This window comes from Somniosus microcephalus, chromosome 9 (assembly GCF_052327205.1).
Source record: "Somniosus microcephalus isolate GS21.2 chromosome 9, FLI_Smic_1.0, whole genome shotgun sequence".
NCBI lineage: Eukaryota > Metazoa > Chordata > Chondrichthyes > Squaliformes > Somniosidae > Somniosus > Somniosus microcephalus.
The window spans coordinates 128891238-128907750 of NC_140995.1; the positions used below are offsets into that span (position 1 = coordinate 128891238).

Consider the following 16513-nt stretch of genomic DNA (forward strand, 5'->3'; position numbering starts at 1 on the left):
GATCTTCATGATGCTTTGACTAAAAATTAACCCTGCAATTTCCAGAGTATGGCGTAAAAATAAATAGAAGTTGTGGCTGCTCAGCCTCACAAAAGCAATTGTAAGAAATTATTATCACCGTTACTTAAAATGTATAGTTTTGGTAACATTTTTGAGGATAGCTGATGACATTTGTAAATTATATAAGTTCTCTAAGTCAGGATTACGCTCCTAAACATGTTTTGTTCTCCCTGGGTACACTGTAATACAATAGCTTGTGTGAACCATTATTCCACTAACAAAAACTGCAGCAAGAGAATGATTTGTTGGAAATGTGTGTACAGAAATGCAGTAAGATCTGTATTCTGTGCATTGAAAGCAGTTGCAATTATTTTAGCAAGCTAAACTAGCCTTGATGATAACAGCCAGTTATTATATTTTTATATTGAAGCTGGTACGTCAATGTCTATCCTTTATTTAATCCTTCAGCCACAAGAAGGTTATCTCATGGTGCAGCAGTTCCAGTACTTAGGATGGGCTGCTCACAGGGAAGTACCTGCCTCAAAGCGATCATTTCTGAAGTTAATTCTTCAGGTTGATAAATGGCAAGACGAATGTGATGAAGGAGAAGGACGCACTATTATTCACTGTCTGTGAGTAATATCATAAGGGTACTTCTTGCATATTGGATCTCATAAGTTTTCAATATTTACAGCTACTGTCAACAATGCACATGTTTGCTCTGCACTGTCTGTTTATATTTACAAGGTGCCTTTTAGCTCAAGGTAGATGTAATGATTTCCATTTTTATGTATAGCTCTGCTTGTAGATTCAGTGTGGGGGACTGGGATAATTTCAGTCAACAATGGGCAAAAAAAAAAGCAGCAGAGAGAGCAATTCAATGTCAGTCTGTCTTCTGTTAAAGGAACAATTGCTAAGAAGGATTTCAGCAAATTTGGGAGGGGAATCTGGAAATGGAGCTGTCCGCACTAGTATGAGATTTTTAAAAAGAAAAATAGCCCTCTTCAGAGTGAAAATACTGTTTGTAACTAAGTAAATTGTAAAAGAAATCATTAAAAATGCAACAATGTATTAATTCGGTAAACATTCTTCAGATTTGATGCATCATTTACGTTTCACTAAGAAAACAAGTACTTTTCTTGTATCTTTAGAAAGATTTAAAACAGCACTTTTGATAAAGCAAGTATGATACACCTATAAAGTAAGGTAGAAAATTGATAATTTGAAGATTGTACATTTTTAAAATTGGTTCTTTGTCACATTTCAGAAATGGAGGAGGACGCAGTGGAATGTTCTGTGCCATTAACATCATATGTGAAATGATCAAAAGACAAAACGTGGTTGATGTTTTCCATGGAGTAAAGACACTGCGGAACAACAAACCAAATATGGTCGAAACCCTGGTGAGAAATTGTTTGAATTGAATAAGTTTTCCCTTCTTTTCTCCTCACAATGTACAAAACAGACTAAACTGCATATATTGGACAAATGTTAAGCTTTCACCCATTCTGTGGACACTCAAATTATTGCTGTCAGTATTGGAGTGCTTGTTCTCTCAGTACCATTGGGTGTGAGAGTACAGGCTTGACCCCTCTTCACTGTTAAGGGTGAAGATTGCAGTGTCGTTCTGGGTAGTAAGGAAGAGATACCATGACTGAGTGGTACCATGTCTCCTCACGATCATCTAAATGGGCATTGAAGGAATCTGGGAACAAGATACTCGGCCTCTGCAACAGAGTTGTAAGCCAAGGTAGACTGAAAAAGTGTTGGGAAAAGTTGCATTTTTTTAAAAATTGCATACAAGTTAACACATTTAAAAGAGTGTTGGCATGTACACGTTATCACAAATTATAAATACTATTTAAAATTTGATGCAAATTGAAGGTTACTCACCAAAAATAGTGTTAGTGATTTATTGTCATCAAATTCACACTGTATCTGGGAACTTCATTTCTTAGTTAAGCAGGTATCCACTGTGGTTTTTTTGGTTACTGCAATTTGAACTAGGTTAAACATTAACCCCTTGATATCTGGAGTAGCATCTCTGCACAAAAGTGTACAAACCAAACTACAAGGGTACAAACTACAACTCATTCAAAGAATACCACTGGTTCCATATGTTTCATATGTTTCCCTGATTCCACTTAATTACATTTGAAAATTTGCAAAGAATGGTTTTGCAGATACTTTGAGGTACAACTGCTAACGCTGCTCAGTATTTAATGGATTGAACCACAACATTTCGCATTTGGTTTGCAGTCTGAATGAGGGTTGGGGTCAGGTGGAAGGATATGTTGCTTTACTGGTGTTTGAAAAGGCACAGGAACTTGTTCATCATTGTTTTCTGTGTATTGAAAATGCTGGTGGGAAGTGTATTGAACTTTCTTTTGTAATCATGTTAATGAGTGAAAATGTTGCATTATGGGTGCATATAACATTTGTCCAGGACCTGTCAGCCAACACGTTCTGTTTAGCTCATAAACCTGCTGTAAGTTTGATTCTACCTCATGCACCACAACCTCGCATCTGAATTCTGTAAAATGAGAACAACCCTAGTTGCTAAGGGATTAAAACCACTGTGGTATTTCTGCTGCTGTTCTGTATCTACAGATAATCAGATAGCATCAACATGCACAATTAGCCCTAGAGGTTCTCCCCAACCACATCCTTTCCAGAAATGTTTTGCATCACCTAAAAAAGCTGCTATATGATGCAAGTTCATATTCAACTTAGTTGGAATTTTGACTAATTTTAGTCTAATGATAGACTGAATATTATTTGCTACTTGTTATCATTTTTTTGAAGCCAGTGTGTAATACTGTTCAAGAAGTCAGCTCATATTTTGTTTACAGGTATTTAAAATATATGACCTAATTTATAGTTCTGCCTTGTCTGTGACCTGACATTCATTCTGATGGCACTTTTAACTTGCATTTTAAGTTGAAGAAGAATTGTTGGGGCAGATTTTTTTTTTAAAGTAATGAGCGTAAATATTCATTCATAATTCACAATCCATGGTTTTCATCAGTAACACAAGAGTAAAATGGTACCTGGAAGATGATATTTATGCTCTGTACACATTTGTGTATATATATATATTTTTGTTATAAGGTAAACAAGAGTTTTCACTTCCAAAAATTATGAATAGCTCCATAGCTATTTTAAAACCAATATATATTAAGAGATAGAAAAAGGCATATATTTGGATGCAGTTAAAAAGATCTCAACTCACAGTGAGGCTGAAAAATCCCCATATATTTTATTGATTTTACTGAGATAGTAGGGGTCCCTTGTTACCATAATATTGATAATGTAGGCTTTTGAAAAGGATTCTAAATAAAAATATATTTTATATACTAATTCTACTTGCCCTCTTGCCTTTTTCTCCCATCCTTGCTATTCACTCTTTCAGGAGCATTTACTGTTTTAACTTTTATTTTACCTTTTTTCTTTGTTTTATTATTTTGAAATGAAATCTTACCCATTTTTCTGTCACCTACCACCTTGCTGCCCATTCTGGAGCTGGAACCCATGTAGGTAGAATCTGGTCCCTGATTGGTTGAAAACTGCTTCCATAAGCCAGTTTACTAACCAGTTAGGAGACTGAATATTGAAGTTCGATCTGGTTGCATCATTGGAGTGACCAGGCAAAGCTGTGATTCTTTTTGAGTGGGGGGGTAAATATTTATAATCCCAAAATACCCACGATAACTCCACAGCCCAAGAAAACTGGCACACTGAAATGTGTTCTCAGTGGCTGATCCAACAATTAAAGATTATTGTATGATTATACAATTGCATTAACATTTTTGCAGCTGAAGTGCATTGCTTAGAAACAGTTTGATTAGAAATGAATTAAAACATTTTAATTGACATGATTCCTCGGTCGTTACGTTTAGTGAATTCGTAAATGTGTTTGTAGGTTTTTTCTGCTCGCAGTTTCTAAAAGGACATATTTACAATTTTGCTTGAATTAAAGCACAGGGAAGTCTTCACAGACTAATTTACAATGTCACTATGCATAGCTATCAGAAATGTTAGTAAATTTGATACGTTATGCTTTTTGTAATGTGTGACAAAATTATGTATCTCGAGCCAGCCACAGTGATTGAAGATTATCAAGCTACTTGCAGTAAGACAGCTATAATCTTTCTGGTTAGGCTGCTTAATACTTTCAAGTAATCTAAACAATGGCATTATTTTCCACTAATTTTGATTATTATATTCAAGTAAAAAAACTGAGCAAACTGATTTTTCCCCTTTTTTTTTCCAGGAACAATATCGATTCTGTTATGATGTTGCTTTGGAATTTCTTGAAGCTTCATAGTGATTACATTTACATCGTTGCAAAGTTGTGCTAATCTTTGAAGGGAAATTGTCACTAAGCCTGTGCATGAAGAGTAAACATTTAAATAAGGGAATTGGTTTTAACTGTCTTAAGTATTCTGCCTCTGTTATAAAACGGTCTTAAATATGATGACAATGTATTTGTATATGTCCAAACTATTACCAGACAGCATTCAGTGCCATCATAATGATATGATCAGGCTATGGATTTCATTGCTCAATAATGGGTTAAAAACATTTTCAGTGTTAGTCAAATAAAGTTTTGGATTTTTTTTTTTAAATACAACCAACCTGTTGGTCTGCATGCAAAAATTTGTACACCGTGATGCTACATCTTGTTTTGAACCAAGCTTATTTGAAAGCAGAAATGTGTGCAGCAATGTAAAATACTGCTGCCACAGTAAATGTGCTAATATTTGGACTGGCTTATTAAAGTTTAATGTGGAATCTGCTGGATCACACCAGGTAAATCGTAGTACAACTTATATTATAAGCCAAAGATGCGTGTAAATATGTCTATATGAAGAAAGCACATTGTATTTATTGTTTGCTTGTAATCCTGTTTGAAAGCAGAACAATCACTTTTTTTCAGAATAGTTTTTTTTGCCAGAGCTTTTAAGTTCACATGTTTTTATGTAGTTTACTTTTGTATGTAGCAGTCAGTGTAGGTCACTGACTATTTTTTAATTAATGCTTAGAAATGTTTACATTGTGTAAATTAGTTAATTGCACCCATTCAATAAAAGATCAATGATATATTTGGGAGGCTTATAAATTGGGACCAAAGGCAGGTTTTTTCCCCCTCCTATGTGGGACATTCTAAAGTTTTTTTTCCACACGTGTTAGTAAACTAGTTTGAATAAAGCAAAGTGTGACGTATTGTCAACTGTACCTAGTTTAAAAGCCTACAGTGATGAATCATGACTGCTAATAGTTGAAGCAGTATTAGAGGTAACTTACTACGAGAGATGTCTATCTTAAGGTAAAAATGTGTTCTGAGTTTATCTAAAGGTAATCCAGCAGGGCAATCAATACAAGAACAATCCTGTTTAGGATGAAAGGTGTAATGAATTAAGTCATTTGTGATGTATTTTCTGAGTCATTTAAATGTTGTAAAAAAAAAATCAAGATGACTTTGAGTATAGCAGAACAAGTGATCAAATAAAGGCATCATGTGATCGGAAGTGTTGATGCTTATGAACATTTTCTCGTTATTTTCATGCTCCCGCCTTTCCTTTTGGAGCCTGCTACACCACACATCTTGCTTTCTAATTGAGAGGACTGGCTGGAGACCTTCCATTCTCGGTAACTGGCTGCTGAGTGGTGCATAAAAGCAACCAGGGTGACTAAATTCCAATCATAAGTTTTACTACAATGGATAGAACTGTAGCCGTTGTACTCACCTTTTACCAACTGCAGCTTCCCCCAACTCAGTAATGTAAACCTTTGTTGAGTTTAAATCTTTTCTTGATTAATGTTCTTGCAAAGCTTTATCAGTATTGAACAGGATACAGAAATTGGGAGCTTGTTTTTCTCGTGACTGCCAATGCAGATTGTGCCAGAAGTCAATGGAAACGAAAATTGCGAGAGATGCATAACGGGCAGCTGAATCAATATTACTGGTTTTACACCATCGCCCAAAGTCAAAGTTACCCCCACAAAGTGTTGACCCAAAAGCAAACCCCGTGACAGGGCAGCATAAATCTGTTTCAAAGCTGCATATAGCACTGACTTGTAGCAGTGAGATCCTTGATGCGCACTGGTTTCTGTTGCAGTGAGAACATTTCTAAACCCTGTTTACACTGGGAGCCTGGGGGAACAAAGCTGACTGCTTGCTCGAAGGGCGAGTGGTTGCCAACAATGCAATTTTGTGTGGCAGGCCTATGGAAAAGGTTGGTGGCATCTTTGCAGGTTCAGCCAATCAGGATACGCTGGCTGCTGATTGGCCCGGCATGCCTTCTTTCATGCAGTGTTCATGAAAGCACATCATTCTGTGATGGGGTTGTTGGGTGGGCAGGGGATGAGTTCCAAAGAAGCATTCAACATCACAGTTAGTCAAGCAGTCACATATTTTAATAGTGCTATTGTGTCTGCTGTCCTAGTGTGCGTTGGGAAGAGGGGCATCTGCATGCAACATCTGCCAAAGTGAAATATGTTCACTTCTGTCAGTAGATGTGGTTGTATAGTTTCTGGCAGGTAGGTACAGAGCGTTTCTTGTGCAGCTGACCTGTCTGGCAGATCTCTGTAGGTCTCTTTCTTTCTTCCAATCTGATCAGATAGGAGGATTCCAATTGGGAAGCTCATTGGTGCAACTGAGAGCTGTTTGAGAATAAAAACATCGAAACAGTTGCTCCAATCCTCCTGAAAATCTGAGTGACAGCAGAAACACATGAACAACTGTTGAGGAATGGCTGAAATACACTTGCCTTCATGTTTCTATGTTCTTTTCAGTACCTCCAACATACATACGATCACCCTGGATGCCTGCTGAATCAACAACACCCTCCCTAAATTATTCCTTAAATGAAAAAGCCCCTAATACAGATGGATGCTTCCGCAGCCACCAGTCCTGTGCACTAGAAGTTGCATCAGGTCGCAAGGTGGGCAGTTTCCACCGATGTGTAATTTCCACCTATTTTTTGTTTCCAGCCACCAGTTTTATACTGCTACAACAGGCAGTCAATAGTGGAAAATCTAGGCCTATATGTGTTAAAATAAGAGGATACATGGAAATGAGATTAAAGTAGATAGTGTCAATTGAAGAAATCAGGTGCAATGTGAAGAATGTCATTTCCTGTGCTATAAATTTTATGATTCTATAATATCTGTTCCAAGACTTCTGATATTGATTGGGTACATGACCATTAATTAAGGCAATCCTATTCTGCATAAGATGAGTCTATTAAAATTTTAAATCTGATTTCTGGGGTCTGTTATTTAGATCTGTGGGCAGCACGGTGGCATAGTGGTTAGCACTGTTGCCTCACAGCGCCAGGGACCCGGGTTCAAATCCGGCCTCGGGTGACTGTGTGGAGTTTGCACATTCTCCCCGTGTTTGCGTGGGTTTGCTCCGGTTTCCTCCCACAGTCCAAAGATGTGCGGGTTAGGTTGATTGGCCATGATAAAATTTGGCCCTTAGTGTTAGGGGGGATTAAATACACGGGGATAGGGCTTGGGTGGGATGGTTGTCGGTGTAGGGACCGGGTGCTGGGGTTTGGATGATCAGCCATGATCTCGTTGAATGGCGGAGCAGGCTCGAAGGGCCGAATGGTCTACTCCTGCTCCTATCTTCTATGTTTCTATCTCTAACACAAAAGAAAGCCATTTATGTTTAAGCTCTGCCAGTCCCCTCAATCTTTTGTTGAAGGAGTAAGGTCACGGCCAATGTCTTCCCCCCCACCCACCCCCCCCCCAACCTCCAGGGTGTCTTCTAAATGTAACCAATCTTGCTTATAAATATTGGAGTATCTTAAACCTCTTTATCATGTTATGGACACTGGACATTGTTTATTATTATGATCTAAAAACATGAGTGATTATTTTAATATTGTTTCTATACTCAGTAGAAAACCATAAAGTATGATCAAAGCTTTCTTTATAAACTCTAGGAAGGAACATTAAAAGTTCCTTCCTAGAGTTTATAAAGAAAATTTATAAAATGACATTTTATATCAACTGCAACAAGCATTGCATTAAAATCAACATTCTCATTAGCAGCTTGTAGCCAAGGGGAATGCACTTTGAAGACAAATACTTGTAGTAGCTTGCTTTTTCCCTCTGGTGAGCCAATCAAAACAGATTATTCCTTTGTGACTGATTCTTGAGCTGCTTGTCTTTTTATGCAGCGAGTTATGATCTGAAATGCACTACCTGAAAGGGTGGTGGAAGCAGATTCAGTAATAACTTTCAAATGGGAATTGGATATATACATAAAAAAGAAAAAATGTCAGGGCTATGGGGAAAGAGAAGGACAGTGGGACTAATTGGATAGCTCTTTCAAAGAGCTGGCACAGGCTTTTGTGCTGTATGATTCTAGAATTAATCTTCCACATCTTTAGTGGCTGCTCTATGGTTGCTATGTCCTGAGCAAACCTCCAAGAGGCTTGATGAATTAGCTACAGCCCACGTTACATCCAGCTACTATTTTGGTGATGCAAAAGCATAGACCTGCTTGCTCTCCAAGTATCACTTACTAATCAGGAAGATTCCATTGGCAATAAAGGCTAAATTTTACAAATCTGTGCTCTGGGGCAGAACATTGTGCAGTGAGAGCACGTACAGGGAATTTGGGCATGAAAGGCAGTGCAGATTATTCATAACTGATAGAAAATTCCGAGGAGGACGCTAACCTCTGCCTGAATTCCTGACGTTCTCCTTGTACATGAAGTTACAACACGGGAGTGCAACTTTGTAAAATACATCCTTATATCTCGGGGTTCCTGAGTGTACAAGACAATAAAAGATGCATTTATGTTGAACAATTCACTCGACAGGTAGTCATATTTCTCCAGTACACTTGGCGGCCAATGACCCTTACTGCGATTATGTTGAACTGACAGTTATGAGAAATATATTTCTCTGTGTAAGATTAACTCAAGAAAACACTGATGAATATAAGTTTCATGTTTTAGATAACTTAATGAATTCAAACATTGATGGTAATAGAATATGATCAGAAAAGCAATGTGATTTACAGTTCCGAAGGATGTCTTTTTGGGCATTATTTCAGAGTGGCACAAAAAGCATATTCAGCAAACTGTTTGAAAAATGGACAAAAAAGAATACTGCATTATAAAGTTTAAAAATATGCGATAAAGACTTGAAGCAAAAGAGATATGCAGATTTTCTGAGGAAATCTTTCATGTGCAAGACTAAATTTATAAAAATCCCTTGTGTCTGAGATTTCATTGTGATTTGTTTTCCTCAGCAAGAGGCCCTGATTTTGACAAGTACATTACAGTGTTATTTTGTACATCTTTATCAGGAGAATTCCCACCAGATGTATAAAACTCTCCTGAAAAAGTGTCTGAGATTTCATATTTCTGTGAGGTTAACAAATGCAGAGTTTCATAGCTCTACCTTTTGACTGGTCAGAATACAGTGCATCGTAGAGGAGAGTCATAATAAAGTACAGACATATGACATTTCTTTCCCTCTGGTTGGTTAAAACATGTGTGTAAGATACAAAATCCCTTAGGGATACCAGAGGTTTTCAGGTCAATTACCTGAACCTATCTCTGTTCTGTGATTGGCTCAGAATAACAAGGTGTATTATGATTAATAAATCATACAGAATTCCATTTAATAGAACATATTTAATGTCAGTGAGCATTAGAAGCTTTATAGTGGAGAGTTCCCTGTGGCTACATGTAATGGCGCTCTAGCTGTTATACCTTGTAATACGCAATTGAATTCTTAGGAGTTTCTGATTATTATTTCCTTATTCAAAATTCTATAGGGCATTTTTGATATTATTTCCTTCCCATACACTAAAATGTAACCCTATAAAAATAGACACTAAACTGCATTAGGTTGTAGTCTTGTATTACATCTGTGATTTTCCCTCAATCACCAAATTTACTAATTCAAAATTGATGCAGGAGATTTTAAAAGATATGATTTGTTGTTTATAATAGTAATTATAAACATAATGTGTTAAACTAATGGAACAGTGCTTAATTGTAATTATTGTACTGCTATATTTTTTTCTCTCTTTTTGCACCTCTCCCAGGAGATCACATGGCAACGTGGGGGTGGAATGGAAGGATTTAGTTATGATGCTCCAGCTATCATGGTGTGGGGCAGGCTTGATGGACCAGCTGGTCTTTTCCTGCCCGTCAATGTTGTATGTAACTAGATGTTCAGAATCTTTAGAAAACGGTCATACTTTTGGAGGAAGGAGGGAAAAGTTGGCTATAACAATGATGCCACATCTGGCCAAGTGCAGCCAACTGTAACACCTAAAAATTCTGCTGTTTAGAGCCTCAACATTGGTCAAATCTTTCAAAGCACCACCTCCAGATTGCGCCTTACAAGTCAGTCTGCCAAAACCAGCATTAAGAGACAATATATAGTAGACAGGTGCTGGCCTTTTCCACCCTTGGTACACAAGAGACAGCCAGTGGGCAATAGCCCAGGCCATTGAAATGTCCATGATGCTCTGCAGTCTAGTTTCACTAAGATGGACAGTGACATGATTATATTGAATAACATTATAAGGTTGGGCTGGTACAGGTGCTGGAAAAAGCTGCTCTATAATTGATTTGATCTCACCATTCTGCTCTGTAGTTAATGGGCTCACACAAAAGCCTCCCCTTACAGCTCCGAGATGTAGTCACTCAAAGTTCCCTGGAATACCACAGATACTGGACCAGTATCCAGTGACATGTCGCTTCTTCCAGAGTCTGACTCTGCGCCAGATCCTTTCTATGGTAAGTCCACACAAAGCTCAGTAAATACTCCTTTGTAAATTCTATAGACATGGGGTCAATAACGAGTTCTTTGGTGCCTACCGGGCTGCAGTCATTTGAGTTGCAGCATATCCTACCCCCTTGATCCTTGTATGCTCCCAGCCTATCATCTACTATGGGCCGGGAGTACCACACTAAAATTTAAATACGCTGGCTGTGCATTATCATGTGAGATTAGCTTTATGGGACACAATTGCATACAGTACCAAAGGAACAGCACTGCTCAGATAATAACCCCAATATCTAAATATTTTCTAAAAGTATATTCTAAAACCTCATTCATTCTTCAAAAATACCTTAATTTACTACATACAGTATATAGCAGTGAACATAACTACTGTTTATTTCACAGAATTTAAATACATGCTAAAACATCTCATGGGGTTACTACAATAAGTTGGAGGTTCTACTGTTGCAAAGGGAGGGGTTGAGGTTGGGGAAGAGTGCACATGGAAATATATTGAATATTAAAAAATAATCCCTCCAACACCTTGAAAATTGTTCGTTTTTTTGCCAGTGTTATCTTAAATAAAGTTCAAAAGTTTATGCTTTGCATTGTTTTGATGTTGTAGAAAAGTAATATAAACTGCACATGGGCACTCTTTGAATATAAACAACCCTTGAATATAATTAAGTGCATGGTTCTCTTGTGAAAGTTCCTAAGTTGGTGATTTACATTGTTTTGATGTTTTTGAAGAAAATAAGAAATTCAGTTACCTGCACTGCCCCCGATAATGGTTTCGTTGGCTGTTAATTTTTCCAATTCCTGTACGGGGGCAGGAGGATGACTTAATTTGCAGCAGGTCCTAGCATGTTCTGTTTTGCTATCAATCATAATAGGACATCCTGGTGTGTTATGTACACCCTGTAGTGGTTCGTGTAGATCGCCACTAAATAAGAGAGTTTGACTTTGACGAACTATTAACAAGTTGTTTATTTACAGGAACAGGCTAATTACAGCAGGTAAGATGGCTGACTGTAGGAGCACCGCGGTGTAGGTCTTGTCCCAGCGGGGACTCCACGAGGACTGAGTTCGCAGTCCTGTGGGGAGCGTGATGACGTCATCACGTTGTTTGCGTTTCCCACGCTTAGGGCATCACGTGATGCGCGCCGTTGTGTCGCTGGCCGTTGAGGCCGAAGTCGGGAGGCCGGGCTGTGCCGGTGCTTGCCGCGGGAGTGGAAGATCGCGTCGCTCCCATCGGCTGGCCGTTGAGGCCGAAGACGCTAGGCCGGGCTGTGCTGGCGCACGCACATCACGTCGTACGTGACGTGACGTCAGCGCGCTAGGGCGTGTCTTAAAGGGGCAATGGCCCCAACAGGTAAGTTAAAAGGGCAACGGCCCCAAAAGGTAAGTTAAACATACTGTAAGGTAAATTAAAGGGAATTATGTGTCTCAATGTAAGGGACAACCAGTGGTACCGCCACAACCCCCTCCACCCCCCCCCCAGCCCCAAACAAACTCCAAAACGTAGTGTTCTGGAGCCAAAAATGAGCCTGCCATGATTGATGTGGACTGCACACAATCGGGGAACCAAGGAATCAGCAGGAAAACACAGGAAACAAAGTCAAACTCAATAATTGAAGCTCCAGGCAAATATTTCAAATTGATTACCAGGCTCCTGTCCACTGTCCTGAACAAGGTGAGCTTAGAGAGGATATGAGGAGAGACGGGAGGGAATCTAGAGAAATGTGTGTGTTCAGGGCGAGGGCACAGCAGCCTGGTTTGGGGCGGGGGGGGGGGAAGAAAGAGAGAGGGGGTTCTGTTAACTTGGCGGGCCAACTAAAGTGTAGCCGATGTAATTAATGGATGGTCTCAATCTTAAAGACAAAAAAATCCATGAGCTCCTAGCAGTTTTTCTTGGAAGTGAGAGTGGAGTGGGAAGGGGAGAGATGATCAAGGAGACAATTTATAGTGGATAAAAGAAGCTGAGGGTTATTTTTGATTTCCAAAATGATCGGCATCTTAAAATCAAATTCAAAAATGTATTTGTGATTTTCTGTCACTTGTCAGTCGAGGATTTTTACACTGGAAAACAAATTGTTTGATTGCTCACCTCTCTGATGCTTACTTGTTTGTCATTGATACCCACCCACTGAATCAAACTCCTTTTGATTTGTCCACTTTCAGTCAATCAGACATTTATTTGGTAACGACAAATAAGTGTTCATTTCAATCATGCTCAATTGAACCTTGCACTTATTTTTGTCTTTCGGGTATGTGATGCTGTCGTGTGATATTTAGGGCACACTGAAACCACACTTTGAAAGCCACAATGTGACAGATGCACATTAGCTGCAAGACTATTAATTATATAGATTTATTGCTGATATTTTATATTTGTTTTAATGCAAAAAGCAGTTAAGTTACTATTATGATGTTTGAAAATTCAAAATATATTTATGAAATTTTTCTATGGTCATTTGATGGAATGGTTCCTTTCTATCACATTGTCCTTCATCTTGAATATATATTTGCATTTTGTTTCTTTGAGCCTGCAGGATCCTCATTAATCTATGCAAATTGGGGTCCTAGGACATACATTGATACAATTTTAACAGCCTGCTGGCCAGAGCTTGCACCATGTCTGCTCTGTTCAGTAAAATCTAGTGGTATTGCAGCAGAGGCCCGAAAACGTAAGTGTTAAAATTATTTTCTGGGGGCCAGGAGATCCATGAGTACTCTGGTTTCCACAAGAATAATATGGGCTACTCCCCCTCGCCAGAGTTACCTTCCTGGGTCAGCTGCTTGAAACTGCACCACTGCAGAGTCGGCTAGCTACATCAGGAGGTCCATTCAGGACATACAGCTCGCTGGAAGCGCGTTAAGGAGAGCAGACCCTTGAAATGGATGGGGCCTCCCACCTGAGGGATTGAGTATCCTGCCTCTGTCAGCCAGATGCCCGACAGTTAAAATCCATCCTATTGTGTCAGACAGCTATGTTAGGAAAACTATCTTGTACTGTTGCATCATGAATCAGGTTTTTTCTTGTCCTGAAATATTAGTTTTAATCTTGTCTTATTTCAAATTGTGCTCTTATTTTAGAAATGGTCTTCATAAGAAACGGTCCTAACTTTAGGCTAGATTTTTCTTCCCAAATTTTAGTCATTCATAGTTTTAACCTTGGAAAAAGTTAAATATGTAGTTTTTCCTTTTTACATCTTTCTTGCCTTTTCAAGAATTATTTTCAAAATTTATGCTTTAAAATTTCATTTGTTTTGCTTCTCAATACATACATTTACATACAAATTTTCAAGAACTATTTTTGTTATTTTCATCCCAATTTTCATTGTTGGAAAAACATTGATCTGTAAATTCTGGTTGGATTGCAACATATGGCACTGGCCACAAAACAAATTTCAAATGGCAGACTAACTAAACCTAATGGAATCTGTCCTATAATAATTGACTCAATTTGTGTTTAGTAAATACTTAGTGCTGTTGAACTTAAATTGGAAAATGCAATACTGCTGCAAGTGTCCTGCCTCCAGAAGCCCAATTTTGCAATTAGCACTAAATCTGAGAATAGGCATTTTGATTTACAACTAGATTATAAAAATAGATCATCTTTTCAAATTGTTTTAACTATGGGTGTAAAACATGCATTTATTTAATTCTACATTTCACTGTTAAAGATGCTATATAATGTAATTTGTTTTTGTTGTGTTCTTTCAACAATGAAACATCAGAATTTAGTTTATCAGTGAATGGTATGGATACAGATAAAATTTATCATTTATGTTCCTATTAACTTATGTGAGGTTGACTGTGCAGACCATGTTCCATCAAAATTGAACTGTTATCAGGGAGTCTGCACTAAAAAGATTAAGTGATAGATGTTAACTACTGAATTTTGTTAGATTTAGCCTAGGAGATGCAATTGCCTGGCACAAAAGTGCTTCTAATTTGTTACCTGCCATAACATTGCAGCATAGCACAAGTCATACTACTGGATTTACAGGTCATAAAAATCTGCATGAATGTGCAGTTTATGCACTCATTTACAGTAATTCAGCAGGCTATTTAACAGATTGCCCTCACCATAAAACTCAATTCCATTTGGAAAAAAAAAACAATTTCATATCAGAAGCAATGGCTTTCCCTTATCAAACTGGAATCAATCCTCATTTATAAACTTGTGGGACAAGCAAAGACATTATCTTCAGGCATTCATCCCTTTGAAGCGTGATTTCTGCAACTGACTATAATGGAGTTTCAATCTTGACCAGGAAATATTTGCAATAATGGGAGGTGTGTAATAAAAGAGTCTGTTATATTTAAATTCAACTGAAACTAATGTCTCCAGTTCACCTTTTATCCATTTAGAATTGTGATGTCAGCCTTGCAGATTTCTTTCTCCCTATGAGGAAGCACTTTGTCTCTACTTGGTGCCTCACCAGTGATGCAGCTGAGATCATAGCTTAATTATTGTTTATTGGTGCTGACTTTGATGTTGCAGTGTGAAGAGGTGAGGAGAGGTTTTCCGTTGGGGGGTTCTGAAAGTGCTGTATGACTGAGATGAGAGAGAGTTTGTAAGAGGCCAACAAATACAGGTTCAATGAGATTTGAAGTGTTTTGGCCACATCTGTTACTATCCTGTTACCTGCATTTATAAACCCTCCACATTTACCTGGCCATGTTAGAAGAGACCTGTGTGTCCTCATCTTCGGTTCATAAGATAGACTGCCACAGTTAGTGTCATCCATTGCACAATGACCTGCAGAAAACATCTGGATTAGGAATGGCTATTCCAGTAAAATGAAGCCGTCGGCAGGGGTGGAAAGAGGAAAGGCCGGGGGCAGCACTCCTCCTCCTGGCCCACAAGGAATGCCAACAAAGGCCTCCCTTTCACTGTTGGGTTTCCCGACCCCTGGGAAACCAGCGCAGCAGCAGTGAAATTTAAATCAGGCTCCCAATTGCACTGTGGGAGCCCGATTTAAATATGTTAAGTAGTGCCCTGCCTTTGTAAAGGCATCATTTTCTTATACTTTTTGGAAAAGTATCAAATGGACAATGTACAGCTCTCACCAGGTTACAGGGATCCTTCCAGTGCAGTGAGGGCATCAGGACTCTTTGTAACAACCTCTTGGTCTTCATGAGCAGAAAGGAGTTGCATTCAATCACCATTCGGGTGGCATCTGACCACAGAAACATCATTAGGCACATATAGGAAGCATTCATGATGCTTTCATTGTTTGACATTTTAAGGTTTCCCACATTATTTAAAGAAGAAATATTGATTGATTCTTAGAACAGCAGTTTCTGCTGAAAGTACTCTGAGTTGAACTTTGAACTGCTATGTGCAAAGTATTACTTTGCCCCTCTGCAAATGTGCAATCACATCTGTTGTACAAAAGAGTGTTGCAAGAAGAGGTAAATGGTCTCTGGATGTTGTCTCCCTGAGGGTACAAGGCAGAAGCATTTACAAGGGTGTCATGCCTTTTATGTAATATAAGTGTAGGCATTTATACAATGGTGGGTACACATACCTTGGCACATTTCCTAATACCAGCTAGCTGCTGCTTCAAATTGCAATGACTCGCTCTGTGACTTTCACTCAGGCAGCTTGGGCCTCTGCGTTAACAGGTGGGTGACATTTAACTCAAAAGCCAATACGCTTATTTGGAGGGCCACCAAGGAATTGTGGCTAAACACTGGAATCTTCCTCAACGCCATTGTTGCACACACCCACTCCTGA

The 16513-nt window shown here is 38.6% G+C and overlaps 1 protein-coding gene across 8 annotated transcripts in view; it reads left to right on the plus strand.

Annotated features, from left to right (window-relative positions):
- Positions 1–5531, plus strand: part of ptprk (protein tyrosine phosphatase receptor type K) — a 702201-nt gene extending 696670 nt beyond the window's left edge. For all 8 annotated transcript variants that reach the window (XM_085997159.1, XM_085997160.1, XM_085997163.1 and 5 more), the window contains 3 exons: positions 469–632; positions 1268–1403; positions 4274–5531. In XM_085997159.1, coding sequence (XP_085853285.1) covers positions 469–632; positions 1268–1403; positions 4274–4327 — 354 coding nt within the window. In that variant the 3' untranslated portion in view covers positions 4328–5531. The remainder of the gene's footprint in view (positions 1–468; positions 633–1267; positions 1404–4273) is intronic.
- Positions 5532–16513: the final 10982 nt, after the last annotated feature.